General features: G+C 36.6%; 1 protein-coding gene across 3 annotated transcripts in view; it reads left to right on the top strand.

Moving 5' to 3' along the window:
- The window catches only part of NETO1 (neuropilin and tolloid like 1), a gene marked incomplete at both ends in the record, with an annotated part of 87,191 nt that overhangs the window by 33,641 nt on the left and 32,489 nt on the right, over positions 1-21,061 (top strand). The window contains 2 exons of one of the 3 annotated variants that reach the window (XM_079717829.1): positions 17,223-17,264; positions 17,383-17,510. The exons of 1 other annotated variant lie outside the window; for it this stretch is intronic. In XM_079717829.1, coding sequence (XP_079573955.1) covers positions 17,223-17,264; positions 17,383-17,510 — 170 coding nt within the window. Of the gene's footprint in view, positions 1-17,222; positions 17,265-17,343; positions 17,511-21,061 lie in introns of all 3 variants that reach the window. One more of the 3 variants, XM_079717828.1, reaches the window with a different exon arrangement.

Raw genomic sequence — 21,061 nt, 5'->3', positions numbered from 1 at the left:
AAAACCCTCCTTTACAGCATGCTCAAACATTCAGACCAATTTATGTTTGAACTTCTATTCCCCAAATTCCCTTCTCCTATGGGCCTGTCTACTTGCCCTGGATTCCAGGTGTTTGTCTCTCAGCTACTGCAGGTCACTTCAACCCAGGCTCCATCGGTGCAGCAAGGGCTCAGCTCAGGCTTGTAGGATTGTTTGAGCCTGAGAGTCATCCTGTGGCTAGTGGACCAGTGAGACCTCCATGAGTGTGATTGTCATGGGACTATCCTTGGGGAATAGTGTGGGTGTATGAGTGTGGTGCTTCTGAGAACTTCTACTCAATTAATATGACAAGAAACAGAAGTCCTCAGAGTCATTTTCAAACAGTTATTTTACTATGAATATATTGAACATCAAGAAAAAATAGACTAAATATAAAATTCTGCAAACCCACTTCTGAGCCTTTACGAATATTGGAAGTTTACCATGAAGCAGGTAACTTGAAAATTTGAGAACAGCCACTAGGTGCATAGAAATACTGTCTATGGTTTCCAAGCCAGCAAAGAATTAGAAGGGAATACAGAAAGCAAATGGAAGGCAGGAAGATTGGAGAAAGGAAATGTGAAGAAAAAGGAGGTTTAAGAAAACACAAAATTTGGTGGCAAAAATAAACCCACATATATTACTAATCAATATAAATATAAACAGAGTAAATTCACCAATTTAAAAAAAACTGAGAAGTAGATTAGATTAAGGAAAATTTCAGCTATATAATACTTATAAGAAACACACCTGAACTTAATTAAAATATACATACACACATACAGGAAGATAGAAAATTAAGGAATATAAAAAGATAGATAGAGAGGCATTAATGAAAAGAAAGCCACTGATTTCTGATCTCTTTCCACATCCACCATTATTAGCTTAAGAGTTCATGGCTGGAAATTTCTTAATTTATTGGAACTTTCTCAAGAATATGTGACAACTTTTCTTGTTCTATTATTCTAAAAGCAAGATGTAATTTTATATTTAATCCAAATCTCTCTTATGGTACTTTAAGTCACTTTTCTAGTCTCAAGAAATGAAATGAATATTTGGGAACTATTCTCATGCAATGATGTCCTCATGACAACATGTCCCATTGTTCAAAGGGGACACCTAATTCATCTGTACCAAGTATACAGAGCCAGATAATTGTAAGTTCAATTTGAGATCATAATTCTAAGATTGAGGCTCACAAAAATTTTATGAGAAGAGAAACATATTAAGAGTAGAACACCATGAAAATATAATTAGAAATAAAATTACCTTCAGACAAGACCCAGCACGTGATGTGAGTGCCTTACTTCTTTAACAGTTGTTTCATGAGTACCCACTAAATGTTAGGAATTTTGAGAACTATGTTTACTGAGATTAAAACAAACCAAAAAAACTCTACCTACTCTTAAAATGCGTATCTACTCCTTTAGGAGTTTTGGATGAGTATACATTATTGCCATAGAATAAAATGCTGTGATACAGACATAAGATTGTATAATAAAGTCAAGCCCTATTCCCAACAGAATATTTTCCACATGGCAGCCAATGTGATCTCTTAAAAATAGAGTCAAAGTCATTCCTCCACACAACCACCCACGGTTTTTCTTTTCCATCAGAGTCCTTCCATTGCCAAGATGCCCTTTAGTAAAGGGCTAGAAAGTAAATATTTGGGGTCTACACAGCTTCTGTGGCATTTACTCGGCTCTGCCATTGTGGGGGGAAAGTAGTCCCAGACAATGCATAAAAGAGTGGGCGTGAATGTATTCCAATAAATCTTATTGTGGAAAATAAGATTTCTTTGAATATCTTTTTTTTGGGGGGGAGCAGGAAGGAGGGCGGTTGAAGTATTTATTGCTACTGCTGCTTTTGTTTTTCTTGTTTTCCCAGAAGTTTGATTGTATATGCAGTTTTAATAATTTCTTTTTTAAAAAGCTTAGAGAACAGTGTCTGCCAAGAGTTAAGTCTTCAGCTTTTATTCCTATGACAACCCATGTTGTTTTGATAATAGTAACACAATTATTATCTATTTTACATTTAGAAGATGCACAAAACTCGGGGATAGAAAAGTGTCACTGTATTTCATAACTAAAATTCTGTTCTTGACTCTGAGCTCATAGTTTTGCTTGGCAGTAAACAACTTAATCTTATCCAATAAATTGTCTCTTTTTTTAAAGTCATAGTCAAGCTTCACCTCAATTCTTTTGATGCCTCCTCGGCAACTGGCTCTTGCTCTCTGCTCCACTTCCCAAGTCCTGCAAGGAGACACAAGAGGGGCAGTGTTCCTGACTCTGTTGGTGTTTTGTTGCTGGTGTCAGGGCACTGTAGCTGCCATCCTTGCAGTCTGATCTGTGGCTTTGGTTGTGCCAGTGCTCACTCTCCTACGTGGCCCACTGGTCAGTCTGCAACTACCTGGCATCACGAGCCCACGTGGGCTGACTCTCTTACCTGGTCCACCTGCCTGCCCCGTGAGCAGCTATCCCTCTGGGGCCCATCTCTCCCCACCCCCTCTGGCCTCGTGAGACTTGAGCCCCAGTCAAGCTCCCACCGAACTTCTGACATTCCCTCTGTGTCTGTGAGCTACCCACACATTCCCCTCTAGCTGTGAGAAGTCAGAGATGGTACAAGACCTCTGCTGCTTTCCGCATAGAATCTTCCCCTGCTGGATCTGGGATTAGGTATCTGTGGTCACCCAGGTGTCTCGGGAACGTCCCTCACTCATCAGACCCCAGCAGGGGAGTAAATTAATCAGCTTCTCTGCTCTTCAATTTATAGGACATTGGGACAATTTAGAAAACTAACAGGAAGCCAGCAGGTGAAGGTCCAGTATGTAACCTAGGTGAGCATGAGCCCCATGTCCCATTCCAGCCCTACACCTTTCTCCTTGCAGTTCCATTATATTAAATCTTAGAAGGGCACTTTAACCCCGTAGCAGGGAAGAGTGTGGACTCTAGGGTAAGATTACCTGCATAGGAATAGACTATGTGTACATACATAACTGTCCTTCCATTTTTATATTTTTAGCTTATTTTAATTTTCCTGTGCTGTTAATATTGGAAAGTTATACACATAATAAAATTGCAATGACTATCATGGGAGTTTCAAGAGAATGTATTACTTGTTGGTTTTATTTGACTAATAGATACATGAGAAACTCTTTTTATAAAGTTATAATTAGCATAATATTTTATGGTATAAAATTTTCCCAAAGAAATATTGTAATATAGATAGTAACACTGTAATATATATTTTTATCAAGCCAATCATGTCTCAATAAGCAATGGATCCTCTAGGATGAAAAAAATGCCTCATGCATGTGTGTGTTTGTGTGTGTGTGTGTGTGTGTGTATTTATTTATTTTAATGCCTCGTGTTTAATTCTAAAATCTGAGAACACTAGGCTACTTAAAGTCTTCTTTCCTAAAGAATAGTCTTAAAATGGTAAAGGGAATATTTTGTTCTGAAAGCAAAACCATGTATTCTTATTTTGAGGAAGAACTACACGAGAAGCTTCTACACGTTTTCCACTCTATGGCAACCAAAGACTCATATTATTTAAGACAAAAAAAACCCGACAGGTCTGTGTGCAAGATAACTGCAGTTATCTCAAGGCTCAGCTGGATGAGGATGCACTAGCTCATCCACACAGCTCTTAACAAGGCTCACTCCTCACTGGCCGTGTGGGTTTCTCTGTGTGTTTCTCCATTGGGTAGTTCATAGTAAGTCTGTTTATGGGGTTCTTAATTTCAGTTATTGTGATTTTCTTTTCTAAATCAATTTGTTGTTTTTCAAAAATGTTGGGCTCTTTTTGATAACTAGTCCCTGCAGGTATTTTCAATCTTGTTAGTAATTTCTTTACAATATATTTTCATGGTTTTATCTACACACTTCCTGAATTTCTTGTTATTGAACATTGGTAAATTCTCCAACTATATTCCTGCCTCTTATTTTCCAGGGACATGCTCTAGTTCTTCTATCCTGATAATTGTTAAAGAAGAATATATTTATTATCTGTATGCTGTTCCATTTGCCACTGACTTTGGCAAGACATCCCTTCATCTTCATCATTTTCCTCAAACTTTTCTCAAACCTTCTTTTGGTATATCTTAAAGAAATCTTCCCGTGCTCATTTGTTTTTCTTTTTTGTACTTTCTTTGAATTTTTTCCTAGTCCCTTTCATTTGTCCCTGTGCTGTGGTAACCAAGTGGCCAGCAGTGACTTAGCTATGCATGGGTCCCCCAGAGGAGGAAATCTTGATAAGTCTCAATTGGTGGCATTCCTGGTGATTCCTGGTATTGTAGAATGGGAATTCTAGGGCTCTGTGGGAGAAGTGGGACTTCTCAGAATGATAAACCTACATTTACTTCATACGCCGTGGTGTAGGACCTCCTGGTGTTGGCCACGTGTTAAGTGGATCCTTAGCCCACTCTCATTTTATTCTCCTCACCTGCTGGTCCACCTCTAAATTCAAGTTCTACTGGGCCATAAAGTTTATAACAAATAATGGGAATTAATTATAGTAGGAGTGATTTTCTTCAGATTAACTCATTGTGGGCAGTTTGTTCTGAAGAGTACTATACACTGCTAATTTCAGGTCTTACATTAGGTCTTTGATCTGTTTTGAGTTGATTTTTGTATATGTTGTTAGGTTAAGGGTCAGACTGTATTATTTTGCATGTGGATATACAGTTTTCCCAAAACTGTTTGTTGAAAAGATGGTCCTTTCACCTTCAAATGTCTTGGCACTCTTGTCAAAAATCATTTGACCACATATGGGTGGACTTACTTCTGCATTTTACATCAGTTCAGCTCAAAAATTATATGCAAAGCACTGGATAAAGGAAGGACTAAGGCAGAGACTGGTTGAGATTCTGATGACCTAAGCCTTAGGGCTAAGGTGATAAGGGTTGGGACAGAGATCATAGCAGACTAGAAAAGGAGGTTGGTAGTGAGAGATTTTACAAAAATAATTGAAAGCTCTTGGTATCTTGCTGATGAAAGAACAGTGTGAAAGAGTCAAGTTAATTTTGTTTTTGAAGTTTTCAGCTCAGAGAATCATGAGAAAGCTAATGATTGATAAAATGAAAAATCTAAGGGAATAAAGCTAATGGGATCTCATCAATCGTACTCTCTGACTAAACAGGAGAGACCTAATTCTCTCCCTCCAACCTAAAATTTATGATATTGATTTATATTGCTATAGACCATTACTTTGGGAAAACCATGGATTATTTTCACACCTCCTAATGAAATAACTTTAGGTGCTCTTATACTTGAAAGAAAAATTAGCAAAGGGAATGCAGATTTAGCAACTGTCTCAATAAAGAGCTGGGTCTTAAACTGTAGTCTAAAGGCCAAAAAACTATTTCAATTTTTATAATGCAACACTATTTTCACAATTACAAAAACATTTTTTAAATACAGTGGAAAGAAATATCAGTATAGCATTATTAAAAATTCTAAGACATATTTCAATGAACACTTCAAATTGTGCTTGATACAGGCTGAAAATGAACTTGATTCTTACAATCTTTAGGAAATGATAGATTTGGAGGCTGAATGGACCCTGAGAGTCCAGCTCTGCCTGGGGCTCTAGCATCTATAATTCTCCCCAAGATGGAGGTTACACTTTTGAGAAATAACTCTTTCTCAGAGATGGAGGGGTTTAGGAAGCTCTAGTCTAACTTTCTTAACAAGTGGTTCAAAACTAGGTACCCAACTCTGATCACCTGTATTCTCAAGTGAAATACTCATTAAAAACACTGGTTTCAGACACTCATTGAAACCTGCAGAATCACTGTGATATGGGGGACATGTGTACCAGGGGGATGAAAAGAGACGTGAGAAATGGAGATGGAAAGGTTATGAACTTTTTGTAACTGTTTAATTCCCCTAGACTTAAAATGGGCCATGTTACTTGCTAGTGGAGAAGGCAAAAAAGTGACGATCGTTTCAGTTTCCAGATAGTTGCATACACCTAGGAGTAGACCTCTGAAATTGCCAATTGTGATATTAGACACACTGCTATCTTACATGGCTTCATACATATTTAGATCAGCTCAATTTTACTGTTATCTAAAATTTGGATATAATTTTTGAGCTAAATTGACATACAAGGGCTTTTTGTACTTAGTCTATGTTGTTATATATTAAGGGGAAAATGGATATCTGGAAATTTACCAGGTATCCAGCATTATTTGGATGTTTATAAAAATTCAGTAAGAATTATGTTATGACTTTTCTGCAGAAATTCTCCAGCTGATCTTAGGCATTTGAGAGAGTGAGATGAACTTCCCAAAGTTAAATACTTTCCAATAGAAATAATTGCAGTGTGAAGAATATACAATGAAGCTACAGGAATGGTATTTAATTTGTAAATAATGGTTTTAGAACCACAATAATATTTTAGGTATATAAAAATAATATTTCAGGTATTTTTCATCCATTTTTCACCCAGGAGCTAAAATTCTGAACTGTACATGGATAAGATAACTTATATTTACACATCACTTTATACTTTAGGAAATCTGTATCCTATCCATTATCTAGTTGGCATTTTGTGAGTCCTCTGCTTTGTACCAAGCCCAGTTGATATTTTTATCCTAATCTCTTAGAAAGAAGCCTTATTGTTGTTACATAATACAAGTTCAACATCATCAAACTTTCTGGTGAATTCTTCTTGATGAAATTAATATTTACCCTACCTTTTGATTTTATATTTTGGTTTTTCTTTTAAGTCCATTTTGTTTAATAGAATATCATTATAGTTTTCCATTTTTTTATTATTTGACTGGCATATCATTTTGTGCCCTTCTAATCTCAATCTTTCCACATCACCACGCATTGCCCATGGCTTTTATATAAAAGTGTGTGGCCGGGTTTTGGGATTTGAAGAGCAGAAGGATAGCTAGAACTCAAAGATACTGACCTTGGTGAAAGGAGATGAAAGTTGTGACTTAAAAATAAGAACACACTTACACGTAAAGACACAACAAGGTAACTTCAGCTCCTTGTCCAGACTGGCAGAAACTCAGTCTGTTCAAGTCATTCCATGGGCTTCTCCGGGGTTTATCAGGAGGACCCTCCTGCGTGCTCCCACATCAATTGATTGCCACTGCCAGCTCCTGGCTTTTTGCATTTGCTCTTTTATTCTAGTCCCATTATGGCTCTACTTGCCCATGGGCACTGCTAGTGCCTGGCATGAAAACTCTAGTGTCCTTGCCAGGGGCAACAACAGAGGACACTCCCAAAGTTTCCAGTTAGAGGCTGTTCCAGTTCTATTTAGAAGGGGCTAAGGCTCATCAAATTGAATGGAAGCACAAAAAAATCTTGCCTTGAAGCTAAATTTGCTTGGCTTGTACCACTTTATGTGTCCGTAGTATATTTACTTAGCTGTAACTTATAAGGCTTTTTCAGGATATTTGCATTTATATTTTTAAATAAAGTTGAGAAAATGTAGTATTTTAATAAAATATTTTAATTTTTTCATTTTCAGTGATGTAATTATTTAGCATACAGTGACTTAAGTGAGATGAAAGATACTGATGTAGGATAATGCCATTCCTCACCACGCACACACAAAACTTGTGGTGCCACCCTTGCTTTCAATTCTTGGCCTATCAGAGCCAGGAGGATTCTGTTCCTCTGCAGCCATGTGCTACACGTGCTGGCTCAGGTTCCAAAACAATTAGTTATTCCCAGACTCTCAAATTGCTCTCATGAAGTAATTTCCTGTTCTGACTCTTCTAGGCATAAAACCTCAGATCCAGTTTCATACTACCTGCCAAAATATTTACCCTAAGCCCTTCTATGGTCAACGTTCTACCCTTCCTCCTGATTACCAGACAATACTTGCTGTGCATGTCAAAAAACATGAATAGGTATTGAGAAGGGAGTAAATGGGAAGTAATGGTTAGAGAGAGGAGGACATTGGAGGTGTTTTACTCACTAACAGTGCTGGTACCACAGTTGTGCCAGCAAGAAATGTCCATTAAATCAGTTCTAGTGGAGAAGATAGTTCAGAAGATGGACTCATTTATTTGAGGTTTCACATGATTTAGGAAGTCCTTATGAAGCTGAATCTGGCCTCTGTACCGTGACACTGAATTAAATCTTGGAGACAGAGTTTTGGGTGAAATAGAAAAGAATAGCTTTATTGCTTTACCAGGCAAAGGGGGCCACAGCAGGCTCATGCCCTCCAAACTGCATGTCCGGACCTGAGGGGGTAGCGAGGAGCTTCAGAGAAATGGTTCAAAGAGGGCGAGGTCAGCTCGTGGACATTGTTCTGATTGGTTTGTGGTGAGGTAATGGGGAGTCAGCATCATCAACCTTGTGCTTCCAACTGTCTGGGGTCTACGGGCTTGTGGGCAGCATACCGTTAACTCCTCCCACCTGGCAGGGATTTCTGTATCTGCAAAACAGCTCAAAGATATTGGTCTGTGTATCCCTTTTTAGGGGAAACCAGGACCCTGCCCCAAGGCTGCACTATTTTTTCTTTGACTGTTCCTCCCTGATCTCTGCATCCCTTCCCTTCCTTAATTAGCAACTGTTTGGACCTGCTCCTTGGAACTCAGGGAAGGTCAGGGGGGCTGAATGAAGCCCATTTCCTGTAATCCAGAAATGGGGGACACAGAAGGCTTTTGTGCCCAGGAGATCCAGCTCAGTGTCACTTACTGGATGAATGAATAAGGGCATTCTGAGAGAATTTGGTGGCAGGGGAGCGGTTTGCTAATAATCAATCAAGAACTTCCCTGGTTTCCTTTGAACAGACAATTTAATATGTTCTATGATAGCTAATTCAAATATACAAACACCAAACACCAGTTTTGGATGATCTAGTTTTTTAAAACTTGTCTTTATTATATATTTTGGTCTTCTGATGATTTCTTCTTCCCTCCTTCCCTCAAGGTTTTTCTCTAGTCTGTAAAGTAAATACATATTTTCTGCATAGAATAATACTATTGCCTTGTGACTGTCAAGAACAAACATTGTAAAAGCCTATTTAATATGAACACAAGCAAAATCCAGCACCAGCATCTGTGCATTCATTTTATAAGAAAGAATATATTTTCTCAATATATTTAGAATTATGAATACAAGTATCTTGAGGAAACATAATATATTACAGCTAAGTAAATAAAATAAGGAAGCAATACATCTCTACAAGCCATGCAAATGTCAATAATATTTTATGGGGCTTGCAAGCTTCCCTCCTAAAATTCTCATAAGTTTTGATTTCTAAAACTCATATATGAATAAATTTTATGTTAAACTAGAAAAAAGAAGTCATGGTGTGTAAACTCTATGCCAACATAAAGACCCTTTGGGAGGCAAACTCAGTATGAAGCTGTAATTGTCATAGACAACAGTAATCCTTTAAAAGAGGCTTAAAATAATTGTGCTATGAATTTTGTACTAGAAAGATGTTTCTTCTAGAGAAGAGTGAAATAAATCGGATTAGTAAAATACTATGATGACGCAAACTATCTTAGTACTGCACTGTCAAGTTTTTGTTTTTGTTTTTCTGCAATCGATTTTTCAAACAGCATCTTAAATTCAGTTAACTGATTTCCAAAACCACAAACAGTGCTTTTCAATCTTGACTAGGAAGCAAGGTGTCGACAGTGATGGGCTGAAGGCCGGTAAAATAGGACAGGAAAGTACCCATTGAAGTGGACAGTTAGTTTTGCTGCAAAAGCTGATTTAATAAAGATACGCATACAGACATTACAGGCTTTCAAAGGTAAGCAGAGATGAGAAGTGGAGACGTTAGGAGCTCATGACATAATTCAGGATGTGTGAGATGGTGGAAATTTGATGAAAATATTGATTATCTTTCTCTAAGACTAGCCCGTCAGGTGGTTGAGCTGTGCATTGCAAAAATATTAAAGTATCAAAGTTGATTTCTATAATCAGAGGGTTTTGCAGGTATAGTTACTTGGCCACGTCAGGCAATTACATTTTCCCATAACTGTTCTTCTAGCAATGCTACTGTGCTCTGTGGTATAATGACACACTTGTGCTATAAAAGCCTAAACTAGGGGGCTTCCCTGGTGGCGCAGTGGTTGAGAGTCTGCCTGCCAATGCAGGGGACACGGGTTCGTGCCCCTGTCCGGGAGGAATCCCACATGCCGTGGAGCGGCTGGGCCCGTGAGCCATGGCCGCTGAGCCTGAGCGTCCAGAGCCTGTGCTCCGCAACGAGGGAGGCCACAACAGTGAGAGGCCCGTGTACCGCAAAAAAAAAAAAAAAAAAGCCTAAACCAGCATCTTGATTTTAGCTAAGAAAAATATGTTTCAGAACTACTTAGTGATTTGTTCAACGTTTTAGGTTTAGTTTTTGGATCAGAACAAGTTTATTTTTCTAAAGTTGTTGAACCCCCGTTTTGTTCATTTGTAAAATGAAGATGCCTCTGATTTTGATTTAGTCATAGTCTAATCAGATAAACAGTAATTTACTGAAAGTCCAACTACAATGTGGCTAGCATTGTGGAAACTTCCTTGGAATATAAAATAAATGCATTGCACAGTCCTGAGTTAATAAGTTGTAAGTTAGATTTTTGTTGGGAGAAGGCATTTACCCATAATTCAAAGATGGGGTTCGTTCAGGCAGAAGTTCTGAAATATTTTGGTCTCAGAAGCCCTATCTTCTCCTAAAAAAAAACTGAAGACCTCAAAATGCTTCAGCTTATTTAGCTATATCATTCAATATTTATCATATTAGACATTTAAACTGATAAAATTTTAAATAGTTATTTATTAATTCATAGAAAAATTACCCTGAAAACCAATTATGTGTTAACATAAAGCATATTTAAAAAACTGATTAAAGTGAACATATCTATTAATAAATATTAAAATAATAATTAGGGGAATTACATTGTTTCACATTTTTGTAAATCTAATGTCTAGTTTGTTAGGGGACAGCTAGATTCTCACATGTGCCTCTGCATTACATCTTTGCAGTGTGTCTTATGGTCGAAGTATATGAAGAAAATTCAGCCTCACAGAGAAATGTAGGTGGAAAAGGGAAGAGTGTTTTCATAGCCTTTTCAGATGGATACTAGCACAAAACTCAAAAAGTCATAGTTTCTTAAAGGTTAGTTGCAATGGGGAATGTGAAGCTATATCAATGGAGTTTTTGTATTCTGTTAACATTAACATCTATTGATGTATTTTGCTCTTCAAATGCCTCTTTTACCCATGCATAATTATTTAACACCAAACATCACTAGATGACAGTTATTGGATCACGGTTATGCTGCTCTTCCAAATACGAGCATATTTCATTATTCAATGTCAAAAAGCATACTTGTTCACATAAACAACAATCACATTGAAAAATTATTTAAGTATGAGGAACTGTCAGATACACAGTGATGGATACATTTTTGTTTGATCGGAGGTGGAATTTTATCTTTGGCAGCAAATATTTTCAATTTGTTTTCCTTAAAGTCAAAAGATTCACTATGTTCTTCCTGCAGAAAAGTCAGCAAATTCACTGTGTTCTTCCTGCAGAAAAGATATGTATTCAAAATGATACATTTTTAAAAATTAGCAATTTTGAGTGCCTCATCAAGGAGACTTTAAAGTAAAATTGTTTTTTTTACCCCCGAGAATGCATGGAGATGAATTATACAATGAATACTAATAGCTAAGGTTTGGTGCCATTGTCTTGATTCGGGGTAAAGCATCAGCAGTTTTATTCACCACTGCCTTTGCACTATCAATGCAACTGTCAACACAGATGTTTCAGTATGTCATAAGATTTAAAAGTCATCCAACATTTGGATATTTCAGTACTTCTTGCATTTGTTGCCAAGCATTCGCATGAAAGAAGATCTATGATGATTGGTCCATGCTGACACTGAATGAATTCAAGGAAAATAAGCAAGCTTAGCCATGTCTGTACATCTGTCTATCTGCTAGACAAAAGTAAGGTTCTGTAGAAAGATATTAACTCTGTTTTCTTGTTTAAAGCTAAAACTTTCTATCAGCAAGTTACTATATGGTTGGAAAGCAGTGGTGTCCTGAGTTTGTCTTTTTTTTTTTAAACTACTTTTCAACCAGTAGACATTCAGCAATGGCAGCTGACTAAAGGCATTGTTTTATTAATTTCTCAGGTCTTATGTGTGCTTCTCCAGCCAACACAATACAATAACCTACTTTGTAACATGTTTCAGTGACTGTCATTTTTAATTTGAAAAGTGTGACAAATGACTTTTAGCTTTTGATTTTGTTTTGTTTTGCAATATTATTTTTTGTTTATTCAAAATTTTGTTTATTCAAAAGTTATATGTAATAACTATATAATTATATAACATTATCTCATATACTTTTACAACTATTATATTAATGTGTGTTATTTCATCATAAAATAAAAAATTATTATTATGTTTTAATATTTAAAGACTCATTGTAGACCTTTATTAGGAAAATTAGAAGACTTGCTTTCTCAACCCAACTGAACAGTTTAACATCTAACGATGCTGAAAAAGAAATTGGAATAACAGAGTTCTCTGACTCATGGAAGTGAAGGATCTACTCCAAAGAAAATGAACTAAACTCTAAATAAAATCAAAAGTATAATGAAATCTGTTCTTTCCCAGGCTTCAGAGATGTTAAAATTTAACTGATTGTTATGCAATAGGACATTTTTGAATGGTATTATTGCATTTGTTCAGTTGTGGCATAATTTTGAGGTTGATCATTAAAGAAAAAGAACTGAGTTTTTCAACCATAAATGTGATGAACTCTTTAAAATCTGAAAATTAGCTGTTATAGCTTTCAAACTAGATATGCAAAAGCCACCAAAGCATCTTACAAGGTAAATTGTCACAGTGGCTGGAGAGGGACACACAATACTGAGAGAGCTTTAGCTTTTAAAGAGCATATTAATGTCTACATTTAAAATATTCAATACTTCCCAAACAATTATTTGTCTCAAAATAATGTTGCAATCAAACTGTCACGACAAAACTACCAGAAAATATTTTTCTTCCTAAATCACAATAGGACAAATTATTGACATCAATGAAGCTGAAGGAAAGATAGCTTTTGTCTTCTTTTCATTTCTTATGTGAAGCTTTTTCATTTTATTCAGAGTAGATTTCTCCTTTCCATAAATAAGAGACAACTTTGAAATATCCGTTTCATTCTTTTCTCAAACTTTGGATATAGACAGTGTAATGGTGATGGAGAAAGTGAGGTTTAGTCTCCTCCATCTCTGACAAATGTCCATCCTTCACAGTAAGAAACCTATATTATAAATATATTTTATTTCAGGGGAAATACTGTTAAATTTCATAATACTTACACTTTTATCTATGTGTGTGTATTTATAAAATAGGACAGAGAAATGTACTAATTCTAGCTGTGCTTCCATGTAGGCTGAAGACAAAATTCAAGATTTCAAAATTAGAACGTATCGGACAAAAATGGGGTTACAGGGATTATAGCAGGGGAAAATTAAAGATAACATGTCATTTTAGTAGGATTATGAAACACTTTAGCCTTTGGGTCTCATGAAAGGGTCTCATGGACCCTAGGTGCCCTTGACCATAACTTCAGCCTTGAACAACACTGGGTTAGAGGAATAATAGCTGTAATAACAACAACACACAATCTAAAACCTCAGTAATTTCACATTATTAAAGTGTACTTCTTGCTCATTTAACCTAATCAGGAAAAGGCTGTGCTCCACACATTCATTTAGGAATTGGAGCTGATGGGGTTCTACATCATCAATGTCTGCCTTCTGAGGTTGACCAGGGGAGAGCAAAAGTGGGAGTGGATAATTTTTTCAAGAAGTTTTTATGAGCCCAGCCTTCAAGTAAACTTCAATGCTTTGTCCACATTTCATTAGACATGGTATCCCCAGTTGCAAGGGAGGCTGGAAACATAGTCAGCTGTGTGCCAGGAAGAAAAAGATGCAGGTTTAGTAAATATGAGGTCAGTCTTCAATATAGCACCTAATTTGATAGATTTCCTGTGAGAGCCTCTGAATTGGAAAAGTGTAGGTATAAAGCATTGTACATATGTCAACAATATAAGAAAATCAAGTCAGTGTAATGTAAATTCAATAACATTCAATAACATTTATTGTGCACGCACTATGTCCAAGCAGTGTCCTTGGTCCTGGATAAAGGGAGGAAGAATAGACATAAAGGCCATTGTAGAGCGTACTTCCTTATAGTCTAGTGGGAGTAGGTAGTCAATAAAAAGCTAACATCTGGCAAAATAATAGTGAATTGTGATAAAAGAAACCATGAAAGGAGAAAAGAATGTGGGAGTCAATGCTGCCTTGGAGAGGGTCATCCAGAAGACCTTTCCTCAGAGATATTTGAGCCAAAAACTGAAGAATGAGAAAGATTCACAGGTGCAGAGCCCTGGGGAGAGATACTGAAGACAGAGAAAAGAGCAAGATCAAATTGCTGAGGATGAGAACAGCCTAGAATGTTGTAGAAATAGAAAGGGTCCATGTGGTTTGAGAGGAAAGAGCAGAGATTAGCAGTCTAGGGTATGTTGGCCCAGGTGGTCTGGGGCAAGAACACACAGGACTTTATAGTCCATTACAAAGAGTTGTGGCTTTAACTTAAGGGCAATAGAAAGCCAGGTGCATTTCATGATTTGATTTGTATTTCTAAAAGTTTATTCAGGTTGCTTAGTGGAGAATAGATTTGGGGAGCTGTAGAGTAGTAGATGACTATTAATTTCAAGGTCATTGTGCTTCTGCATAATAATTTATGTCATTGCCCTGGACACCCTGAAGCAATAAGTCAATCTCAATATTCTTAAATTCAGTGTAGGCTGTTTTTAAAAATTGTGTCATTTATTTTCTATCGTTTATTTTGCAGCTTGTAGGGGCCATGTGTTATTGTGATTGTAATATTACTGGTGCCTAATTCAAATGAAATTGCAGAAATGATTTTTTCCTAAAGATGTTTTTTAAACAATCAGTACTCTCACCATTAATACAATGACAAAAATACATTTTCAATTCTCAGAACTGGAATTTCTCTGAACGTTGTCTAGCATGAGTTATAAAAATGACAACTCTTCGCCTTCAAGCTAGAGAATAGAATACTAACTACATTCTCACAAGAATCATAGCAACAGCCACGCAAGGCTGAAGCATTCTCATCAAAAAGGAGATAGTGAGTAGCAATAATGACCATTATGAAAAATAGTAAAAAGGATATAATAAATAATAAAGAATCCTGATAACTGGGGTAGGCAAGCTTGATGGGTGGGTCTCTTCAATACCAATAAAAGTGCTTAACCGTGACAGCCAATCTGAGTAATTCTATACAAAACTGTTCTTTTCTTGTACATAGTAGGTGTTACATATACTTTTCTTGAAAGAATAACCAAATATCCATTGATTTAGATGAAGGAAAAAATCTCTGCCAGGAGGAGGCCTGATCCAAATAAACTATGTTGTCCTCATTTCTATTTCTTTCATGGATATTGCATACAGGTATTTCTTTCTGTCTTTCTTTTCCAAAACAAAGCAAAAGAACTGTTTTCAAAACAGTTATACAAAGGAATTTGTATCTTGATTCAAAATTTGTATTTGAATTTGTACAAATTTGAATTTGTATCTTGATTCTAGTGTCCTGCAATAAAGTGAGTCTAAATAGGTGATATAACTAAATTGTAGGGGGGCCAATCCAGGACTTTCAGATTCAACAGATCAGTGCACATTACTGTTTAAAAACAAACACACAAAAAATTAAATATTTTCTTTGCTTAATAGAAAAAAAAAAAACCCTGTATTGATGATAAGTACCCTAGTAAAATCACCCTGCGATTAAGGATTTGGTGCATTCACACACACAGATGCACTAGGAAGCACACTTAGGTACACACGGACATACATGCACACATGGTCTTAATATGCAGAACTAATTCTATCCAGAAAGAGTGGTACCTTTTCATATTTCAGCCTTAGATCATTATTGAGTGGTGTCTTATGAAACATTTCTAACTTTGTAAGATTTTTGATTTATCGCTAATACCATAGTAGCAAAAATTAATTAAAATTCACAATCATCTTTTATATTGAATACCATGTGTCTCCAAGATAAATCATAGCCTCTGATGCCCTCACACATAAATAAGAGAAAATCAATTCAAAGTAACTGAGATTATAGGGATGTGTATTGTTTCAAAAGAGCAAGAAGGAAGCCCAGAGAAGTGCAACTCCAGGCGAGGTGAGTACAGTGCCCCAAGGATATTCTTAAGGACTCACGGTTCTCGATGGTTCTATTCTGCTCATCATAAGAGTCAGCATTTTCTTACCTTAGCATATGTCAACATCACAAGTTGCCCACCACACATGATCCCAAAGGCGTCAACACAAACACGACCACAACTTGAGCTGGGAAAACTGTATGCCTTATGTCTGTTTATTATCAAGGAAAATGTTCTCAGAAGCCCTCCAGTAGGCTCACCCTTATGTTATCCTGGCTGTATACCGACCTCAAAATCAATTCCAGGAAATGGAAATGAGACTATCGTTTTTGGCTTATAACAATTAAGATGTTTTACAGGCTCATGATAAATCAAGCTTCCCTGAAGCACACAAATGAGCAGAGAAGGACAGTTACCTGGACTGGAGTAGATTGAGAAGACTGGGGAGAGACTGGATGTTGAGTAGACATAGCAGAAGACTGAGTGGTAGTTTGAAAACCAGAATGGGATGAAAAGTTATGGTAGAAGATTTGATGAAAACAGGATAATGGAGCCAGCCAGGGGAGAAGGACCCTAGGGTTTACATCTTAACTTTGTGTTTCCAGTATTTCAGTTGAAATTGAATCTTTTAAATCAGACAAAATAATTGTGTCTAGAAGAGATGGAAGTTTACTCAAACCTTGAATTATCTATGGATACATTTTACAAAAAAAATCTGTTGTCTGATTATAAAGAAAATGAGTAAGATGTTTACTTGGTTATTAGATGAAGTAATGACATGGGGAGGTTTTTTAAAATGGCTTCTTTTAATTGATAAAAATCCTGTAGTAATAATATTACATTATGTAATTTAACATTTCAGTCCTAACATTATCATGCACTTTTTATTTAATCATTTAATTTCCCCTAGTATGTTTTATAAGGCAGATTCTGGAATAATTTAATGGTATCTTACTCAACCTCATTTTAAGTCATAAATGCAGAATAAGACTAATTGTCTTTTTCTCAATTTTTAAGATCCTGACTTTAAGGACCTTGGAGTTTTGAAACCATTACCAGGTTGGTAAAATAGATATTTAATACTGTTCAGAGGCCTTTGTTTTCTGCTATGATATATACTTTCGGTTTATTACTCAAGCTCCATTTTTGTATGTTTGTTTGGCATTTCGTTATTTAGTGTGTGAGTTTGAGATGGGCGGCCCTGAAGGCATTGTGGAGTCTATACAAATTATGAAGGAAGGCAAAGCTTCTGCTAGCGAGGCCGTTGATTGCAAGTGGTACATCCGAGCACCTCCACGATCCAAGGTCAGTCTTAAGGTGAAATGCAGGTTTGACAGTTGGCTTGCAAAGTGTCTCCAGCGTGCACTGCTTTGAACCAACTGGACATGCTTCGTTCATTTCAGAGTGCAATCATAAGCTATCATTTTCTTTTAGTTTTGAATTGCAAATCATCTTCCTCTGTTTAATGTAACTTTCAAGGTCATAACTAATATGGAGAGGATGTGGAAGAGCTCATTGGATAACCTGGATAAGAGACTCTGGGGTAAATCTACCTCTCTGAAAAATGCATTGAAATGTCATATATAAGCTATGGTTCTGAGCATAACTTATGTCCTTATTGTCAGTATCTGTAGTTTACTTGCTTTTAACCTAAAATCATATCTATGGAAGAAATTGTCCAGGGCTCACAAAGTCATGTGTCTCTGGAATATAAAATAAACCTGCAATAGGGCTGAGGGACAGACAGCAGTGATCAGGACCATGAAAAAGGGACAGCAGGTCCTTAACTACCTATTAAACTCCTTGACGATCATCATGAGAAAATGTTGGTCCAGCATCACCAAGTCCTCCATTTTCTTCATAATATGCCCCAAATCTAGATTTTATGTTGATTACCTTGATTTTTTTTAAAATTTTTTGGCCATGCTGTGCGACGTGTGGGATCTTAGTTCCCCGACCATGATCAAACGCACATCCCCTGCAGTGGAAGCGTGGAGTCTTAACCACTGGACTGCCAGGGAAGTCCCTAATTACCTTGATTTTTAAATGTTGATGATAAATTTTAAAAGTGGGAAACATTAGATGTATTAAACTAAATATATTGTAGGCCAGATTCAGACTCAGATCACTGTTTTGGAAACACTTGTTTAGAACAACCCTATGCATTCTATTATGGATGTATCTTAAGAAATATTGGGATGAGTAATTTTGTGCCAGTAACTGTCACAGGTTTAGAGTGTCTATTATTTGCTTATTCTCCCTTTATTGTCATCCTTCATTTATAGAATATAGTTACAACCAAGCTTTACTGATTTATTAGATGTGGAGTTGACCATTTATTGAGGTTGAAACAGTTCGTTATTTAATTAATTGACTTAGTGATGCTATAAACTCTCAAGCACTATGCTGAGGAAATGAAAAATTATGCTGTCCTCATGTTTCCAGTTTAATCCTTAGACAACTATGTATCAAAATAATCCATGGAATATGACAAGATCATTAAGGTATTTGTAAGGTGTAGTAGAGTGAGGGAAAAGACCACATACAGCTGGTGAGGAAAATCAAAGGTGGAATCAAATTGCATTGCAGGGCATCCTCTGAATCTTAATGAGAAATGGTGCTGTCAGGTAGACAAGGTGGGAAAGACACTCCATGTAGAGTGAATAGCATCTGTAAGGTCATAGGATCATAAGAGAGCATGCTTTTTCAGGAATTAAAGTAACTGCATGTGGTCAAATGAAAGCAGAACTATGGAGGTAAGCGGTTAAGCCGAAGGGCCCTGTCCATTCCCCTAAAGAGCCCAGATTTATCCTGAGTGCATTAGTGATACATGGAAGAGTGTGAAACAGGAAAAGGATGTGATTAGATCTGCATTTTTGAATGACAGATTTTCCCTGTCTAGAAAATACAGAGGTGTTAACACCTCAAGCTAGATACAAAAGAATTTGGTGGCTGGATATTTAGGATGAGGGCAAAATAAAACTCATCTCTGAGGGAGTTGGTATTTCAGGAAATATTTTTGTCCTTCTTCACTTGATTTCCCATGAATATGTCTTTGGGGTTTGCATATAATTTGGAAGTGTGGAACACTTTCCCCAAACTTCTGGTTATGGAGATTCAGACCATGGTCCAAGTTCCAGCTTTGCCATTGCAGGTCTCTTTGCATCTGAACAAGTCTTTATAAAGTTAATTGCATTATGAAGAAAGACACAGTGATTCCTCCTTCAAAAAAAAATCCAAGGCTACTGGTGACATAAAACCCAACCCACTACAAAGATAATGTGAGAGCTAGATTGCAGTTGATTATGCTCCCTTACATAATATGTGGGTACACATGTGCTATTTATTTTCCTTAAACTCTATGAGTGAAAGATTTTTTTAGATTTTTTTTCAACAGGAAATATTTGAGTCCAACCTCATGGTCATAACTAGCACCTTTGTCACCTCAGTGGCAAAGAGACAGTTTCTATGGAATTGCAAACACACAACCATTTCCTTTCAGCTGGTAAATAGACTATCTTCTGTACAATTGCAGAACAACAATACCCAGTATACCTGCCTGTTACAGAATTTGGCATTCTGTGACCCAAAGGGGAAGCCGCCTGCAGAGCTGGACAAAGCTGCCTGCAGAGCTGGCTCTATTGTGACAGACTTTCTCTGTTAAATTAAAGGTTAGAGGATAAGAAGTGACTTTGAATAACTGTCAAGAAAAGCAAGAACTGGAGATGACGGCCTATGTGGGCTTTCTATTTATATGGAGTTCCTAGCAGCCTCGGTGAACAGACTATCAAAGCTCAAGTTAAACCTGAAATGGCTCATGCGAATATATGAATGATAACTAATGATGGAAACATATTACACAATGAAAGTGCTAAGTAGCTTACTGGGGTTCTATTAAAATTTACATCAAGTGTATCATTGCTCCTCAGCCTTTTCACAAACAGAAAGTACAATATCTGATATTTCCTTTGTTTGAGAATTGTAATACAGATGATTGCCTTTAATTAGAATGTGATTAACCCAGATTTCTTAGAAACTGGAATACCAGAGCCAGAAAGAAAGTTGGAAATCCGTTACTGATGTGCTCCTTTAACAGATGAATATGTTGAGTCAGGAGAGAGAAGTTGGTTAACGATGGGATGTCGAAATATGCCTCTGTAAGCAACGCTTTGGTTTTCATACAGATTCTAGAGCAAGGGTAGTAGGAGAGTATTATGGTGTCTGGTTCTGGATCTGGTTCAGTAAAGAACCACTAGGGAAGAATTTTGGATGAGCCAGTCGTGGTAACAATGTTAATTTCATGAAGGCTGAGACTTATTTCTCTCTAGATACCCAGTACCAAGAAAAATCTGTCATTCAGTTAAAACTCGTGGAAAAAATAAACTGATGTATATATATCTAGAAAAATGGACATGGTGACAATCTTCAAACATTTGAAGAACTGTTAGGAGACAGAAATAAGAGGATAAGGCTTAATCTGCATGTTTTCAAGTACTGCAATTTATTTGTATGCTTGAATCTAGAGAAATATTCAATATAAAGAAGGTTTTTGTTTTTTATTTTAATAATGGAGATGCCCAAAGATCAAATGAGATTCCATGGGAGGAATCCAAGTAAAGTTTGGCAGGGATTTTGTATAATAATTAAAAAGTCAAGTAATTTTTTGGCATAGATAATATTAAACTCCTTTTAAGACCCAAACTTGATGAATCTATGATAAGAAACTGCTTAAATATTTGATTAGTTAGTAAAAGGGCTGAAGCCAGTTCTCCATGTCCTGACTCGAAGTCCAGTGTGATGTCACAAAACCACATTATTTGGGGAAATTGTCAAATTTGTTAAGACAAGAAAATAAA

This window comes from Hyperoodon ampullatus (genome assembly GCF_949752795.1).
Source record: "Hyperoodon ampullatus genome assembly, chromosome: 13".
NCBI classification, from domain to species: Eukaryota; Metazoa; Chordata; class Mammalia; order Artiodactyla; family Ziphiidae; genus Hyperoodon; species Hyperoodon ampullatus.
This window is presented reverse-complemented; position numbering and strand designations above follow the sequence as displayed.